This window comes from Dendrobium catenatum, unplaced genomic scaffold (genome assembly GCF_001605985.2).
Source record: "Dendrobium catenatum unplaced genomic scaffold, ASM160598v2 fragScaff_scaffold_938, whole genome shotgun sequence".
Classification (NCBI taxonomy): Eukaryota; Viridiplantae; Streptophyta; class Magnoliopsida; order Asparagales; family Orchidaceae; genus Dendrobium; species Dendrobium catenatum.
In genome coordinates this window covers 429,161-447,054 of record NW_021319400.1, presented here as the reverse complement: position 1 = coordinate 447,054, position 17,894 = coordinate 429,161, and the positions used below count along the sequence as shown (strand labels likewise).

At 35.6% G+C, this 17,894-nt stretch overlaps 1 protein-coding gene across 1 annotated transcript; it reads left to right on the top strand.

Annotated features, from left to right (window-relative positions):
- Positions 1-9,352: 9,352 nt before the first annotated feature.
- LOC110104659 (uncharacterized mitochondrial protein AtMg00810-like) lies at positions 9,353-9,820 on the top strand. The gene has a single exon (XM_020833895.1). The coding sequence runs from the start codon at positions 9,353-9,355 to the stop codon at positions 9,818-9,820; it is 468 nt and encodes a 155-aa protein (XP_020689554.1).
- The last annotated feature ends 8,074 nt before the right edge of the window (positions 9,821-17,894 follow it).

Here is a 17,894-nt window from a genome sequence, read left to right as displayed (position 1 = left end):
ATGAAGAAAAAGGATTCATGTAGTCGACCACATATAATGGGATAAAAACTGGATATTGTTGTTGTATATTAATCTTGCAATTGATCCATATAAGCACTAAATGATTAATATTATTTTTTAGGTCTATATTTTATAATTTATATCATTCAATGTAGATTTTGTTTCACTAGCAATTTTTTGCCAAAATAATTTATCATGTTACACTAATTTTTTCTATAAAAAAACATGCAAATTTCGATTCAAGTAGATTATTTAAAAAAAAAATTAAATGTAATAGCATTTTCTTCTTTTGGCATAATTTTGCCACATGTTTTTGTGATATTGTCCATTTGGGCTTCGTTTGGTTTTTTAAACTTCTCCGTTTCAAAAACATCATTAGAGGAAATGGGGTTTTTAAACAGAAAAAGCTAAACTATATCGCTTCTCAAAACAGTAAGAAAATCGAGTTTTGGAAAAAGCGTGCGGCACATTCAAACGGCAAAAAAAAAATTATAGTTCTGAAACGGAAAAAGCACAGGAAACGGGCAAACAAACCAAGCCCTGACGACTTGGCTCCTTTAACACAATGGAGAAAAAGGATTCCTGCAGTCGACCACATATATTGGGATAAAAACTCGATGTTGCTGTTGTATACTATATAAGCGCTAAATGATAAATATTATTTTTTAGATCAATATTTTATAATTTATATCATTCAATGTAGATTTTGTTTCACTAGCAAATTTTTGCCAAAATAACTGACCATTTTCCACTAATTTTATTTATAAAAAAAAAAAACTTGCAAATTTCGATTCAATAAATTAATGGCTTTTTGGCATAATTTCGCCATATGTTTTAGTGATTTTGTTCCATTTGGCCAAACGAATTGACGTCTTCGCTTCTTTTTAAATTTAATCTAAATTATATTTCTTCTACTAATTCGTTGTTTCTATATGCTCTATTTTTAAATTTTCCCTATTCAATATCCCTTATTTTGTTTGGGATATATGTCTTTAGATTATTCTTAATAATTATTATATTATCTACTATATTATACAAGTTTTTTTTGCTAATTTTATTTATTTTTAATTTTTATGGAATGAAAAAAAAAGGTGCTAGGCACTAATGATGACTCGAGAGCTACTACGGCTATCTCCAACCGAACGGCATTCTTCGATTTACACTAGCCACAAGCGTTCAACTGAATGACAAATTGAATGTTATTTTTGCTTTTTGAATAGTGCGACATCAATATTGACGACGCACAACTCAAAGTGGAGAGAAAACACAAAATGCGGTTTTGATTGATGTTCGGGTGGAGACTCCAGCAATTGCAAACAGACAATAGGTGAATGGTGTTTGGTTCGATTGAAGATGCCCTAAGGAGGTCATAAATATTCCTAAAGGCTCCGATTCTGCCAATGATTGCCGTGTTGCTACTCAAACGATTAGAAATACTGAAATCCAACTCCCAATGCTACTAGCTTCATTGAGATGATAACTAATGTAGCAGCTCAGGTTAGTCAAATGATTTAGCAACTAGCCACACAACTCATCTTGATCTGTTAATTGGGAGCTTTGACTATCAACCAAGAGGCCTTACGTTTGAAACTCATGTATGTAACGTGTGTGTGAATTTTTCTTCATTCGCATAAATTTCTAAGAAGATAATTTATTGGTAACGGGCATCAACTTCCGATTCATCATACAGGTAATGGGCTACTCCCGACGCCCACAGGTAAACTTCTACTCAAACATATTCATCATGTACCGAATCTGTCTTTTAATCTGTTATCCATATTTCAACTTACTCGTGACAATAATTGCAATGTATCCTTTACTTCTCGTGGCTATCAAATTAAGGATTTGAAGACCAATCGAATACTTCTACAAGGACCATGTCATAGAGGACTATATTCGGTTCGGTCAACGAATCCTCCCAAGGATCTGGCATTGCTGTCGGTACAAACCATTCCAGATTTGTGGCACTCAAGACTTGGGCATCCAGCTCAATCTATCTTACAACATTTACCTATTTCTGTCAATAAAAGTCATATAGTTTCTTCTGTTAATTGCAATACCTGTCGTTTGGCCAAAAGCCATCAGTTAGCTTTCCCTGTTTCTACTCATGTTTCTACCAGACCTTTTGCTTTAGTACATTCTGATGTGTGGGGTCCTTCCCCTATAAACTCGTTGTATGGTTTTCGTTATTTTGTCACGTTTATAGATGATTTTTCCAAGTTTTGCTGGGTTTTTCCGATTACTATGAAATCAGAAGTTCTACACAAGTTTATTCTTTTTCATCAAATGGTTAAATGTCAGTTCAACACAAATGTGCAAATCATTCGGACTGATGGCGGAGGAGAGTACATGAACAATGCGTTTCGTATGTTTTGCCAAAATAAGGGCATACAACACCAATACACTTGTCCGTACACTCCGGCACAAAATGGGGTTGCCGAACGAAAGAACCGTCACATACTTGAAACCATTCGTAGTCTTCTTATTCATTCCAATGCTCCTTCGTCGCTTTGGGTTGAAGCTTTGCACACGACAATACACATTATAAATAGGTTACCCACTATCACTCTAAATCACAAAACGCCTTTCGAAACTTTATACAAACGTTTGCCATCCTATTCTCATCTCAAAACGTTTGGTAGTTTATGTTACCCGTGGTTACGTCCCTATTCCCGATCTAAACTCTCACCCTTATCCATACCTTGTGTTTTTATAGGGTATGCGTCTCAACAAAAAGGGTATCGGTGTCTTGACCCGAGTACAAATCGTGTGTACACTTCCCGTCATGTTGTTTTTATTGAAAACAAGTTTCCTTTCATGCAGCCGAACAATGTTCAACCTTCTGTTAGTTCTCTCAGCACAGATCTGCCTCCTCTGTTGCTTGTTCCTACGTCTAGTATAGCTGTCAAGCCAAAACCTATTACACCGCCTGTAACTACGACTGAACCTCACGTTCCAGCTTCTAATTCTCCTTCTCCCATTCAGACCATGCCTTCTGCTCCTGTCCCTACTAAATCTGTTCCTATCAGACATAAAATGCAGACTAGATTTCAAACAGGGAACCTTAAGCCCAAAACCATCTTTAATCTCACCCATCAAATCAACGAACCCGACCCCACTTCCTACACTCAAGCCATCAAAACTGCACATTGGCGTATGGCTATGTCCAAAGAATTTCAAGCGTTACAATCCCAAGGCACTTGGGAACTAGTCCCCTCGCAACCTCATCAACATGTTCTTGGGTGTAAGTGGATGTATCGCACAAAATTTAACTCCAATGGCACGGTATCCAGGTATAAAGCGCGTTTGGTTGCTTTGGGCTACAATCATGAATATGGTATTGATTACACGGACACTTTTAGCCCGGTAGCAAAAATCCCTACTTTTCGTGTTTTGATTGTTCTAGCTTTACATCACCAATGGCCCATACATCAATTAGATGTATCAAATGCGTTTCTACATGGTACATTAACAGAAGAAGTTTTCATGAAGCAACCGCCCGGGTTCACTGATACAAATCATCCTACACATGTTTGCAAATTGAAGAAAGCATTGTATGGGCTCAAACAAGCTCCACGACAATGGTTTCAGACTCTCACCGGCTTTCTACATCAATGTGAGTTCACTACGAGTCATTCTGACCCATCGTTACTTATATATAAGAAGGATCACTCTAAAATTTATGTTTTAATTTACGTTGATGACATTATTCTAACGGGTAATAATGTTTCCTCTATCAATCAACTTTTGGACAAATTACATCAACGGTTTAACATGAGGAACCTGGGATCTCTCACGCAATTTCTAGGACTTACAGCGGAGGCCACACCGTCAGGTCTACTTCTCCATCAGTCACGGTATGCCACTGAGATCCTCGACCGTGCTGGGATGCTCAACTGCAAAGCTGTGACCTCCCCGATCACAGTCAAGCCACTCACCGAGACAAATTCAGCGATTTTTTCCAATCCCACACTGTACCGGCAGTTGGTAGGAGCGTTACAATACCTTACTCTTACTCGTCCGGATCTCACATTTGCTGTCAATAAAGCATGTCAATACATGCATCAACCCACTGATTCCCACTTTGATGCCCTCAAAAGAATCTTACGGTATATAAGAGGTACTACACAGGTTGGGATAACTCTATCAGGATCTTCCCTAACTCTCCGAGCATATTCTGACTCGGACTGGGCAGGAGACCAACACGATCGCAAATCTACAACCGGCTATTGCAATTTCTTAGGAGACACGCTTATCTCGTGGAGTGTTAAAAAGCAATCCACCATTGCTCGATCCTCAACTGAAGCTGAATATCGGGCCATAGCCTCCGCCACTACCGAAATCATCTGGCTTCGTCGTCTCCTACAAGAATTAGACATTCCACAAAATGTACCTACTATTCTCTACTGTGACAATACGTCGGCCATAGCATTAGCTAACAACCCGGTGTATCACGCCCGCACAAAGCACATAGAGATTGACTGTCACTTCATACGAGAGTGCATCAAGAATCAAAGCATTCAAGTTCACCACATCTCCTCCAAAGATCAATTAGCTGATTTATTTACCAAAGCTCTACCAATATCAAGATTCAAATTCCTCACTTCCAAGCTAATAACTCATACCGACTCATTAGCTTGCCAGGGGATCTTAGAGTCTCAGCATCCAGAAACGTCGAAAGCAAGAAAGGACGACTCTTAGACTGATTTACAATTCTAGTGACACGTGTAATGTTTCTATTTGTTATACATGTAAATGAAAGTCTATATATATGGTGATGTGATGTAATAACTGTATATACTGAAATGAAAATATTCTGAGATTTTCTCCACTGTTCTCCTCTCTTCCTGTTGGCTTTACCGCTCAAACAGGTTATCAATGTTTGCCTTGTAAGACTCCATGTCATGATTGATCTATATCTATGTATAGGTGTATATGATGTTGTAATTACTGTCCTTTTGTATCTGAATTGAAGTGAAACAAAGATTTCCCTGTGAAGCTCTCTCTTCCTCGCTTCCCTATCCCTCTCTCTCATCCAAGAAGCTCAAGAAGATGCTTCTTCTTCCTCCAAGAATCTAACAAAATTTTATAGATTTTAATTTTTCTCACTGATATATCATCAAAGATCTATCTCGATTGGGCACAAATCTTGAAGAAAAATTGAGTTGAAAGCTTCCAAAATTAAATCGGGGACCATGCAAGCTTTGATTTCAACAAAGTTATAGTCAAACTGAACGTCTTGGAAAGACAAACTCATCAACACCAAAACCAGCCAGATCTGAGCCCAAATGAAGGGTCCAAAACATATTTGAACTTTTCAAAGCTCAATTTGGAATACCAAACAAACTCTAAAGATGACATGCTTATATTCAAACCAAGCGGCTCGACGAGACAAATCCAACTAGCCCAAGATCACTGAATTCTGATATCATTAAGGCATTCAAATGACCATAAAACGATCAATGATCAAGGAGATCAATATCTGCCATCCATTCAAATCACTTCTATTTTGACCTTGATCATTCATATATTTACAAGTCAGGTCACTCTAAAAAAACTATAAATAGCCTACACTTTTCTCATGAGAGGGGGGAGGAAATGAGGAGAAGGGAAGAATTCGGTAGCTTGCTTGCCATCAACCACCGCAGAAGTTCTTTTCGACCACCGCCAGACTTCCGCCAGTCCGCCGACCACCACTGGAGTTCTTCCCAACCTCCAATGGACTTTCGTCAATTTGTCGACCACTAACAGACTTCCGTCAGTCTGTCGATCACCGCAGGACTTTAGCCACTCCTCCGACCACTGACGGAATTCCGCCAGTCCACCGAACACTGTCAAACTTATGATGGTTCCCCGACCACCACTAGACTACCTCCAGTATGCTAACCAATGTCAAACTTTCACCCATTCATCGACCACCACTAGAGTTCTTCCCAACAACATCCAAACTTCTTCCAGTTTGTCGACCATTATCGAATTTCGTATGTTTGTCGACCGCTGTCATACTTCTGTCTATTCGTCAAATATTGCTTAACTTCTTCCTATTAGTCTACCACCGTTGGACTTCTTCCTGCTCGTCGACCATACCATTTACAAACTTCTGCTTATTCGTCGACCACCGCCAGATTGAGATATTTTTTATCGCCGTCGGAATTCCACCCATTCATCGATCACGTACGGTCCACCCGACCTCTGTCGCGAGCCGACTACGGTCCTGCCGACCATCGCCGCCCAACTACGACCCTTCTGACCACTGTCGCCTGTCAACTACGCTAACTACGGTACTTCTGATCACTATCGCCTAACTACGGTATATGATCCTCTCAACCTCTCTCGCTCGCCGATTGCGATCTTCCAACCACCAATACCAACTACGGTCCTCTTGACCTTCGTCGCTTGCAGACTACGGTCCTTGCAGCCACGGTAGCTCACCGACTACAATCCTTTTGACCACCGTCTTCTAACTATGGTCCTTCCAACCTACATTGCTTGCCGACTATGATTTTGCCGCCCCAAACGAACATATCAATGATGATTCTTCAAACTCCCACCATATAATGCACTATATATGATGTATATTTGATACATCGAGTCAAAACTTTCCTTCTAAGCAGTGGCGGAGCTAGGATCTTTTATCGACGGGGGCGGCACAAAATTTTGACTTTAAAAATAATCTCAAACTTTTTCATTTTAGCTTGAAATTGACATTATGATTTTAATTTATTATTATTATTTTTAGTTATAAGAAGATAATTTCTATGATAATGAAAAATAAATTTATTGTCATGCTCATCTAAATTAATTTCAACACAAATTTATTTAAATTATATATTATTGTACTAATATATTTCAAGCACTTTTTAATCATATATTTTCATATCTAATTTAAATAAAAATGCAACTAAAAAACATTTTACGAGCAATAAATATATAAAAAACTATATCTTATTATTATTATAAAAGTATATCAAAAATATATGAAAATTTATATTAAGCATATTTTAAGCTACTTGAATTAAATTTAAATATTATAATTCTCCTCTAATGTAATTTGTTGGCTTTAATTACATAAATCTCCAATAAACTAGAATTTGAGTTTTTTAAAAAAATTGATGAAATTTTTAATTAAAAAAAACTATTGATGTGAAAATGGAGAGAATATAATCTCATCACTCATATAGAGAGAGAGAGTGATCAGGTTAGTGGAGGAGGTTGATATCTATAAAATAAAATGGAGTGAGAGAGAGAGAGAGGAAAGATGGCAAAAAACTATGACAGCCAATGAGCTCCCTATAAAGCAAATTTTTTTTGGGGCCGCCCATGTAAGGAAGCGACTCATTTGTAATCAATTGCAAACACTAGTGGATTCATTCAAATTGCGCTAAGGCCTATGATTTTTCATCTTTTCAGAGGTTTCCATATGAAAATTATGATGTCCTTTATAAAAGTTATAACCACATTCTCTAATCTGTTTGTATGTCGGGTCTTCATACAAAGCTAAGACGTTAAATTATATCACTCTCTATTGTCGTGAATTTTTCAGGACGCAACACTCACGTTAAATCCTGATATTTTTTTTTTCATTGTATTTTCTCTTTTTTATTTGTTTCGCCGTGGTTTTATTCCCAACACTGAGCATTAAATTACAATGAAATTGATCTACAAGTTATTAATTTATTTTAAAATGATTGTGATATAAACATTAATATTATGATAAATTTAAAAGTAATTTGTTAACTTCAAGATTTCATCATAATCAATTTTTTTTTTCATTTACTGTCAGATACATTAGAGTAAAATCCAATGTTTAATATATTGAAAAATATATCTATGTGTGATTTAGATATGTGACTTTAATGAATAATAAAAATGCAGCGATCGATCTACACGATCCAATTAGAAAATCAGCCTAAATGAAATAAGTGAACAAATTCAGACATTAAAATGCAGAATGGTTACTATGGATTTTACTGTATCGTCAAGCTCTCACTGCATTCATAAAAATATATAAATGAAATCACTATTTATTCCTAAACAGGTGATACAAATTCACGTTATTAGTTGTTTATCAAATACCTAATTGACCCATATGACATAACTCCCTCTCATTTTTAGGATAAATCATTACGTACGGTCACTGGATCATCCGAAGGCGAATCAGGATGCATCATGTCACATGATACACAACAATACACAACATCAATACACAACAAAATAATGGTGTATGTGACGCATCGTGATTCACCTCCGAATAACATGTGGTGACCGTACATAATAATTTCACCATTTTTAGCTTCCATTTAGATGCCCTAGAATATGACACCTAAGAAAAATATTAGGGAGCCATAAGCTTGATTTGGAGGATAACATCTTTGTCTCACTTTTTAGCTTACTGATCTATAAATGAATGCTAGTCATTCTTAATTTAAGACATTGGAAAGTGCCCATAACATGAGCTTTCAATGGACAAATGAGTGTCAGGTCGCCTTGAGCTCAAGACATACTTGGCTTCGTCATCAATGTTGTCAAAACCAACATTGAGAGAAGTATTGTATTGGTGTTTAGTCACTTCTCCTCATGCAATAAATTTGATCACAGTACGAGATGAGAATATTATATGATGCCCACATCTATATTATATTAGTTAGATGATCTTTGGCATAGAGGGATGCTATATACTGGCAGATAGGATAATATTGGGCTTATATAATATGTTTGGAAAGTAAGTTGTTATGTGTGGAATTTGATTGTGTTGATCAATTTGATTATTCTGTTGTCTCGGATCTCAAAGTTTATTGTGTACATTGGGGGGTGCGTGGGGTTTGCCCTTGCTTGGGTTCGGGTGCTTGACACTAAATTTTTTTTTTTTTTTCATATAAAGCCCATATATTGCCTGCCTGAGCCTCTCAACACTGAATGATAGAGAGCAGAGCACGACAACGGCCTAGATATGACACCGCATCGGTACAAGACAGAGGCTTGAGCGCCGCAACGTCCAAACTGCTGCGAGACGGACATAAAGTTTCTTTCTTGTTTTTCTAAAGGATTGCATCCCTTGAGTAAGTTTACTTGGCTTTCTCTTGTATTTTGAGTGTGTATATAATTTAGAACGGTGTATGTGAGAATATAAGCAATGAGAGAGTGAGAGAGAAGAGTGACTCCATCACGCTTACCAGTTTTTTACATCAATGTGAGTTTACTACTAGTCAATCCGATCCTTCGTTACTAATCTATAACAAATTAAAATAAAATTACAATTTACATTTTAATTTATGTTGATGATATTCTTCTAACCGGTAATAATGCTTTGTTTGTATCCCAATTACTATCCAAACTACATCAACGATTTCAAATGAGAAATCTGGGAACTCTACACCAGTTTCTGGGCATAACAGCGGAATCAACAGAAACTGGTTTGCTGCTTCACCAAAAACAATACGCGGAAGACATTCTTCGGAGGGCTGGTATGCAGAACTGCAAAGAAGTTGCTACGCCAACCTCCGTCAAAGCAGTTTGCTCATCTGACTCGTCTGAGTTCACCAATCCAACGCTGTATCGCCAACTAGTTGGTGCATTACAGTATTTAACCCTTACACGCCCCGATATCACATATGCAGTCAACAAGGCTTGTCAACACATGCACAAGCCTACGGACCAACACTTTGATGCTCTAAAAAGAATCTTACGCTATCTACGTGGTACTATTCATTATGGTTTACCTATTACAGGATCCTCCATGACTCTCCGGTCGTATGCCGACTCAGATTGGGCCGGTGATCATCATGATCCAAGTCTACCACCGGGTATTGTAATTTCCTAGGAGATACACTCATATCGTGGAGTGTCAAGAAACAATCTACCATAGCACGTTCCTCTACTGAAGCGGAATATCGTGCTATTGCTGCGGTTACTACCGAAATAATTTGGCTCCGCCGGCTTCTTCAAGAGTTGAACTTCGCTCAATCCACACCAACTACTTTATACTGTGACAATACATCGGCAATTGCCTTAGCCAACAATCCAGTTTACCATGCTCGTACGAAGCATATTGAAGTGGATTGTCATTTCATCCGGGATTGTATCAAGAATCAGAGCATCCAAGTGCATCACATTTCGTCCAAAGATCAACTTGCAGATTTTTTCACCAAATCTCTCTCTATCTCACGGTTCAAGCTTCTTGCTAACAAGCTTCTTACCTCCGGAACATCAGCTTGCAGGAGGGTATTAGAAGATCAATTAATAGAACCGTCTAAAAACAAGAAAGTACAAGTCTAAGTGCTGTACACGTGGACAATTGTAATTGGTGAAAGATTTAAGAGTTTAGTCTTTATATAGGAATCAGTGTGTTTGTATTCAGTATTCATTTTCACTCAATAAAATTCCTTTATGTTTTTCTTCTCTGTTCATAGCTTTCCCTGTTAGCTTTACCGCATCTCAGGTTAACAATTAATACCTTTTTCTTCATATTTTTATAGTGGATTTCTTTGTGTGGTGTGTCTCCATGGGATTTTTCCTATTATGAGTTTTTCCACGTTAAATCCTATTATCCTTTATTTTTTTGCTACTTTTACTTTCTTACTTATTTCATCATTGTGGTGTTACTCCTCATACTCAACAATAACAAGTGCCACCAATATTTTTAGTCGACAATGTTAGCATCTTTACCTAACTTTCACTAAATATCATATTTGATGCCTTTCATCCAACTAAACAAGTGATTTGTGGAGTTAGGAGAGTTTAACATCTAACAAGTTCTTGAAAATAAATAATTATGATAAAATATTCTTATATAAATTATAGCAGATACCAGAATTATTTTAAAATCATTAAATTTAAGTAAATTTAATAATGTAAAATATATTTTGATATAATTTAAATTAAGATTTTTTTTAACATACCTTATAGGCCACAGCTGACCTATTCAAAGCCTTTGAGCGCATTTGCAAGCAGCTAATAATTAATTACGTAGTTTTTAACATAGTCCTTCTAACAAAGCGAATACGTCGATAATAGCTCTTTGTATTTACATCATGTAATGTACTCCATAAGATGTACATCAAGCTAAGACCTTCCACCAAGGAAGGGCCTCATGTGTAATCGATTGCAATACTAGTGGATTCATTCAAACTGGGCTAGGCCCCGTTGTTTTTCCCCCTTTTCAGAGGTTTTCCACGTAAAAATCTTGGTTTTCATTTTCTCTTTTATGTTTGTGTGCGGAATACTCGTGCAACGCTAAGACGAATATTTCTCTACTGCCGCGTATATTCTAGCACGCAACAATTATTATTATTATTATTATTTTTGAAGGGTGAGAAAGATCTAAATTCTTCATGAGATAGGATAGACTCACAGGTTGAGAAGAATTAAAATCACACATGTGATTCATGACTTATAGAGAATAGGTAAAAGGAGAATAAAGTTTTTTTGAATCTTGATTCACAATTAATCTATTTTTGAGAATATAAGTTAATGGTGGCCTTGGTCAATTGATCTTCCTTTCCTTGATATTTTGACTTTTATGAACGAAGCCAAATTGATTTGAAGAATGCTCGCTGAATATTAAAGTTTTATTTGAAATAGTCTTTTTATTGATTTTATAAAATTATTATAGAGAAAATAATTTTTTAAAAATTATTGTAACAAGTAATTTATAGTACAATTTTTTTTTTCTAAAAAAAAATAATGATAAGACAGAAATTGAACTTAAGATTTGAAAATCAAAATAATAAGAAAATTATTAAAAAAAGTCTAAATCACACTTTGCATGTTTGTCTTATGGCTCGTTTTGACCCAAATCCATTGGCCAAAATATATTTTTTTCTTGGAAAAGTATATGTGACGTAGTTGCGAAAGCTAAATATTGGATTGACTATGGCCTGGTTTGGTAGCAGAACTCCTTATGTAAAATTTTGGTGAGAAATGGCTTTATCAAAGCTGCATTTTTCTAACGGAAAAGTAAAATAAAAAGCTTCGAAAATTGGTAAGATAATGGAGATTTGAAAAACGCAATTTTATAGAAGTTATGCATCCAAACACCAACCGAATTTACTTTTCACGTTTCGAACAGAAATGGCACTAATTAAACGTCTCAAACGGGGCCTTTACTTTGAATCAGAACTGCTTCTTCTATTTGTGTTAAGATCCTTGGGTCAATGAGTTTTAATTATTATCTATTCTCAGGCTTTATGGTCATTCGGCTTTCGCTTGGTTCAATTGCAACAACAATGTTAATCTTAACCCTTTCACTCAAGATGGGCTCTGACAATTGCGCAATATTAATGATGCGAACTATATTTCTTGCATGTAGTACTAATGCTGGACCTCCGGACCTTAGTTGTTTTGTTTTGTTTTTTTTTTTTGATGTCTCGACTTTTTCAGTTTGTTAAACTTACATGCAAAATAATAGTTGAGCTACATTTTGTCTACTGGGAACTATGGTCGCTTTCTTTTCAATGACGTTTGGAGGCGGGCTTTCTATATCCTCTTGGTGCATGTTATCATTTTGAGAACCGACAAATTTTATTTTTGGGTTGGGAAATGATGAGAAAATTAAACTCTATGGGTTCAACTAGGTAGTAAATATTGTTTGATGTCTTTTAGGGGCATTAAAATATATTTTCGAGTCGAATTTGGGCCCAATATAAATTTGACCAACTTTGTGGCTACCAATGCATAAATATTAGGAGTTTCTTTACAGGCTAGTAGCAATGCTGATCCAAAGGCCAAATTTAGGATTGTTTTATTCTTTCGAATAATGTTGGGTACTTTAACTCTGTTTGACAACAATCACAACCTTTTCCCTTTCCACTCAAATGAGTAGGTGTTTTATCTGCAATCATAAACAACACCATGATCATATTGCCATGATCTACAACGTATAATATGGCAGACAACCATGTTAATGACGTCGTAGAGCACCTCACATATTAATTTGTTTACTTATGGAAAATGTTATTCGAAACGTCTTAAAAATCAAAATTTCTACTCCTTTCTTTACCCAATTGATTTTATATGGGTGTGAATTTTTTGTAGTCTTCAATTGAAGGTATTATATAAGAGAACGAGACACAATGTTCTCAGTGTATCCATTATTGATGAGCAACTCACACACCTTGCCGTTCACAATGCATGCATCAGATTCAAAAAATGGCATTACATTGGGATTGGACTAGTTGATGTGGAGCTAGTAGTAATCGTTCAATGATACACAGAACTGCCTCACTCTCATTAGCTACTACTTCTTTTGTATGCTCATCACCATCATTTTTAACCATGTTTTCTGCATTTTTGAATTCCCCTTCAACAAACTGTAGTTATGGTATGTTAGGCCACTCATTGGACTTGTGTCATGATTGGAAGCACATATAGCACTTGAAGGAAGCTGGCTTCGGGTAGGGGTTCTCCTAATTAGGCATTGCTTGTTGTCACACAGGAAGTTTGGGTTCCCATGGATTGGGATTTCTCGGCCCAAGTGGATGTTTAACTACTGGTGAGGTGCTCTTTTGTTCAATAACATTATCCCGTGCTTGTTCATGACTTAAATGGCTCCTAGAATGTCGCATGAATTGCATTTCAACTTTGAGCGCAAAATTGACGCCCTATGATAACAACCAAACATAGTTGAGTTTCAATTTATCATGTATGGTTTCCTTTAATCTATTAATGTATCGAGCCACCAACAGATTATTTGACTCATCAAGATTGTTTCTTGCACTCAATATGTAAAATTCTTATGTATATTCATTAATATTGTGATTTCTCTAGATGCAACATTGATACTTCACATAGAGCATTTTGTTCATAATCAGTGGACAAAAAATGCCCACGTAGCAGTTGTTTTCATCTTGTACTAGCTCCGAACACCTCTTTTGCCTACGCGTAGACAAGTTTGTAACATTGTTGCCATCATGCACTAGTGCCTCCTCTCAACCAATAGACAGCATATTTCACCTGCTTTTGTGGTGCAATCTCCATATATGCTAAGAATAATTTTGACTGCCCTCTCTTAGTAGAGATATTCCTCAAATATTCAACCGACCGTTAAAGAATGGCATATCCATTTTAAATTGAAATTTATCATTAAGTCGTTAATGCCTTTCAAATGGTCGTCTCAACAATAGATTGATGAAGTTTCTCCATCATCAGAATCAGAACAGCCGAATTGATGTGGAATTCCCCATCCCCCTCTGAATAGATTGATGAACTTTTTCGATCGAGAACCGACAGAATTCTGCTGGAAGGTCTTCTAATTGTTTAGCCATTGCTAGGTGCTCAAATGATGCAGCGCACATGCCATTGAGAAATATTCCTCTACCAATACTGTACCAATATCACTCTCCACTTCACTTGTTTTTCTTTACAGCTATTTCCATTTAAGCCATTAGTTCTTTTTATCTTTACCCTTTTATGCTTAACCTGATATACTATTATGATATAGAAATATATATACATGTATTAAAGGTTGAAGAAGACATATGACATACAATTTGCTATTTGGTACTGTTTTATTGCTGTGTTCTTTCTTTTCCTCTAGCTGCTCTGCCAGAATTGCTTCTTCCTTTTTAACTGCTACGCCATCAACCCACAATGTTTTCATGCTCCGGTCATCGCCGAGAGTCATCTGGTGGTTGCCTTCTACCATTCTCGTCCGTCCCAAACGACTGCTCTGATACCAACTTGGTCTGAACCCCAAAGCAGCTCCGGTGACAACAGAGAACCTGCAAAGACAAGAGAGGAAAAGCAAAGAGCTGTATGGTTTTCTGTAATAGTAAATTGTCTGGCCGTTTGATATTCTTCTCCAACCCTTCTATATCCTCTCCTTTTCCCACATGCTGAGTACAACGAAAAAAAGCTATAGGAGTACGACTTTTACTAAAAAGAGGACAAAAGCTAACAGCAGTGGAAATAACGTAATTAAATATGCTGTTCTCCAAGCCATGAACCGCATCACATGCAAATGACAAAGACAACCAATTTTATTTTTTCATTGTGGGGCTTTCTCAAATTAGACTCATTTTTCAAATTATATTTATTGATTTACTTTGACAGAGAAATTAAGTATTCGTTTGGAACGACTTTTTTACTGTTTCTTAAAATTTTTTTAGTACAAGAATTATCTTTTTACTAAAAAGTTGTTTTAGTAGCAGAAAAAAACAGTCTCAGACGAAAACTAAATTTCCCATAAAAAATTTTTAGCTAATATCTATATGTAATGTATTGATTTTAATCCGGCAAGATAATCAGAGAATTTAAAAAAAGAAAAAGCATTTAGACAACCATTTAGCTTCCAATCCAATTCATACTACTCAAATGGTTCAACACATCCATTCGACCAATTAAAAGACTAAATGAACCCAAACATTGATACTCAATTAATAATGAAAAGAAGTCTAGTGAATGCAAAACCACTTGAGAAACATATATATGCTAAATTAATAAATTAAAAGAAGAATAGTGAATGCAAAATCATTTTGTGCTCTTCAAAACATAGAAAATAGAGAAAAATCTCATTACATTCACAACGAACTCCCATCGTAACTTTTGATCCAATAGGAACAACTTCGTAGAACAAGGTGAAGAAGCTTATTCTGCAACTCTGTCAAAACTCTTCTTCATGCGAACCACGTTGCAAACTACTTTCTTGACTTACGATCCAACATGGACAACCACGTAGTAGAAGAAGTTGCAAAAGCTTCTTTTATCAACTCTTTGAAAAATCTTCTTCACAGAAAGCAAAGAAGAAATGATCGTGAAGAGACTTGAAGCTAAGTAGGAGAGACATCAGAAGTGTAACGAAATCGGGTTGTGTAGATTTTTTTAGTTTAAAAAATGAATGATCAAGATTTTTTATGGGAAAAATCACACGTCATATTTATATAGTAATATAGATATTTTATAAGAGAGCAATCAAAATATATATTTTTTTCAATATAAGCTATTATTATTCTATAAGTTGAAACAAGTAGCTTAATTTTATAAGTTTAATACCATTTTAGTAGATTTATTCAAAAAATTCGAAGTAAATTTATTTATGCATTCAATAGTTGTGCTTTACTCAAAGAGAGGTCGACGCATCGAAGAAAATTTATGGCCGATGGTTTCAATTGTTCTAAACCTTGATGTTATCTCTATATTAGTGAAGATAAATCTTTCCTGGGTAGCCTTGTTAAATTTTTTTCTTTCATTTATTTATTCTTTTTTTGAAATCTTTTACATGCATGTAGTATTTTCTTTGTACAATAATGAAAGAAGCTATATATGTTATATTTGTAATAGAATACAATATGATAATCTTAAAAACATATTTTTGAAAGGGAGAATAACATTAATCATATATATTATAATGGCATGTCTTGACTGTGGGAATTGATCTTAGTGGTGAAGATTGACACCAAAGTTAGTCTCTATGGCGAACATTAGAATTAATAGTGATGGTAGACATTGATGATGATGCCAATGATAGATTTCTATGTTTGTGGTGATCGTGATTGCCAGCTTTATCATGAATGATGAGAGTTGATGTTGCTATCAATGAGGATTATCAACTCTATTATGATGTATGTCAAATTTTTTGATGATAATGGACATTGATATTTGTATTAACAATCGCCATCAACCTTGTTGGCTACATCTGTCATTAACATTGATGTCGACGATGAATGTTTGCATTGTAGTGATGATATGCATTAATGTTGGTGGAGTTAGAGAGCATCAATACTGGTGTTGATGACATATATCATTATTGTTAGCAACAATGACCATTAACATTGATATCAATGGTGGGCTTTGATTATTGTGTCAATAACATGGGCATTGGTAATGGAGTTGATAATGGGTATTAACCTTATTGGCTACAACTAACATTACCATAGGTGTCAGCATTGGGTGAAGGGTGATTGTCGATAAATTTATAAATTTTGTCAATTGGAAATTTTCATTATGGCCTCATCCTAGACATTTCAAATATGTGTTAGTGGAATCTATTTATAGATTTTTTAAAGGAACTTCATGATAATTTTGATAAGAATTAAAACACCTATTCAAATGACACGTATTGATCCTTATGAACATTTGATATTTTAGGAGCTCATAAATGAATGACACCAAAATACATTGAGCTTGTTAGCTTCGTTTTATTGAGGTGCATTTTCTAGGTATGTAATGGGTGTGAGTTTGAAAAATTTTTGTGTGTGGAAGCCGTACCCAACTGTACATCTGAAGACCAATCAAAATGCGCCACGTTATAGATGTCGAGCTGTAGTACCAAGCAGAAATGTAACATGAAATATTATGATTGATCTTCAAATTGCATTCCTACGTCCTCACAGAATAATTAATTGTGAATTTGTCCACCGAAATATATTTATATATATATATATATATATAAAAGTGCTTGTCTGGATGAAATTATTTATTGTTTTTCGAGTGACAGCACTAACCAGGTATTTGTATTTCTCTTAATAAGAGGGCAAATTATTGCATCCGGTCACCGGACGCGGAGATATGTCCGGATATTAATAAAATATTATTTTAAATTAAACGTGTCAAAAGTGTAGGTAAAATGCAGGTAAATCGCAGCAGGTAAAATATAGATAAAATACACCTAAAAATGCAATAAAAAATACAGATGATCTGACATATATATATATATATATATATTGTTGGGACATTTAAGCCATTTAAGGCAAACTCACACATACAACGCATACACAAGGACTCGAACCTTGAATTTCTTAGTTGGAAGCCTAAGCTTTCAACCAATAGGCCAAAAAGAGTTGTGTATCTGACATATTTTTATTGGATGTCCGAATGGCTGGATGCAATAATTTGCCTAATAAGAGCGCGCGAATCAAATCAGAGTGCCGTGCTTTAACTTATATCGATGAAGTGATAAA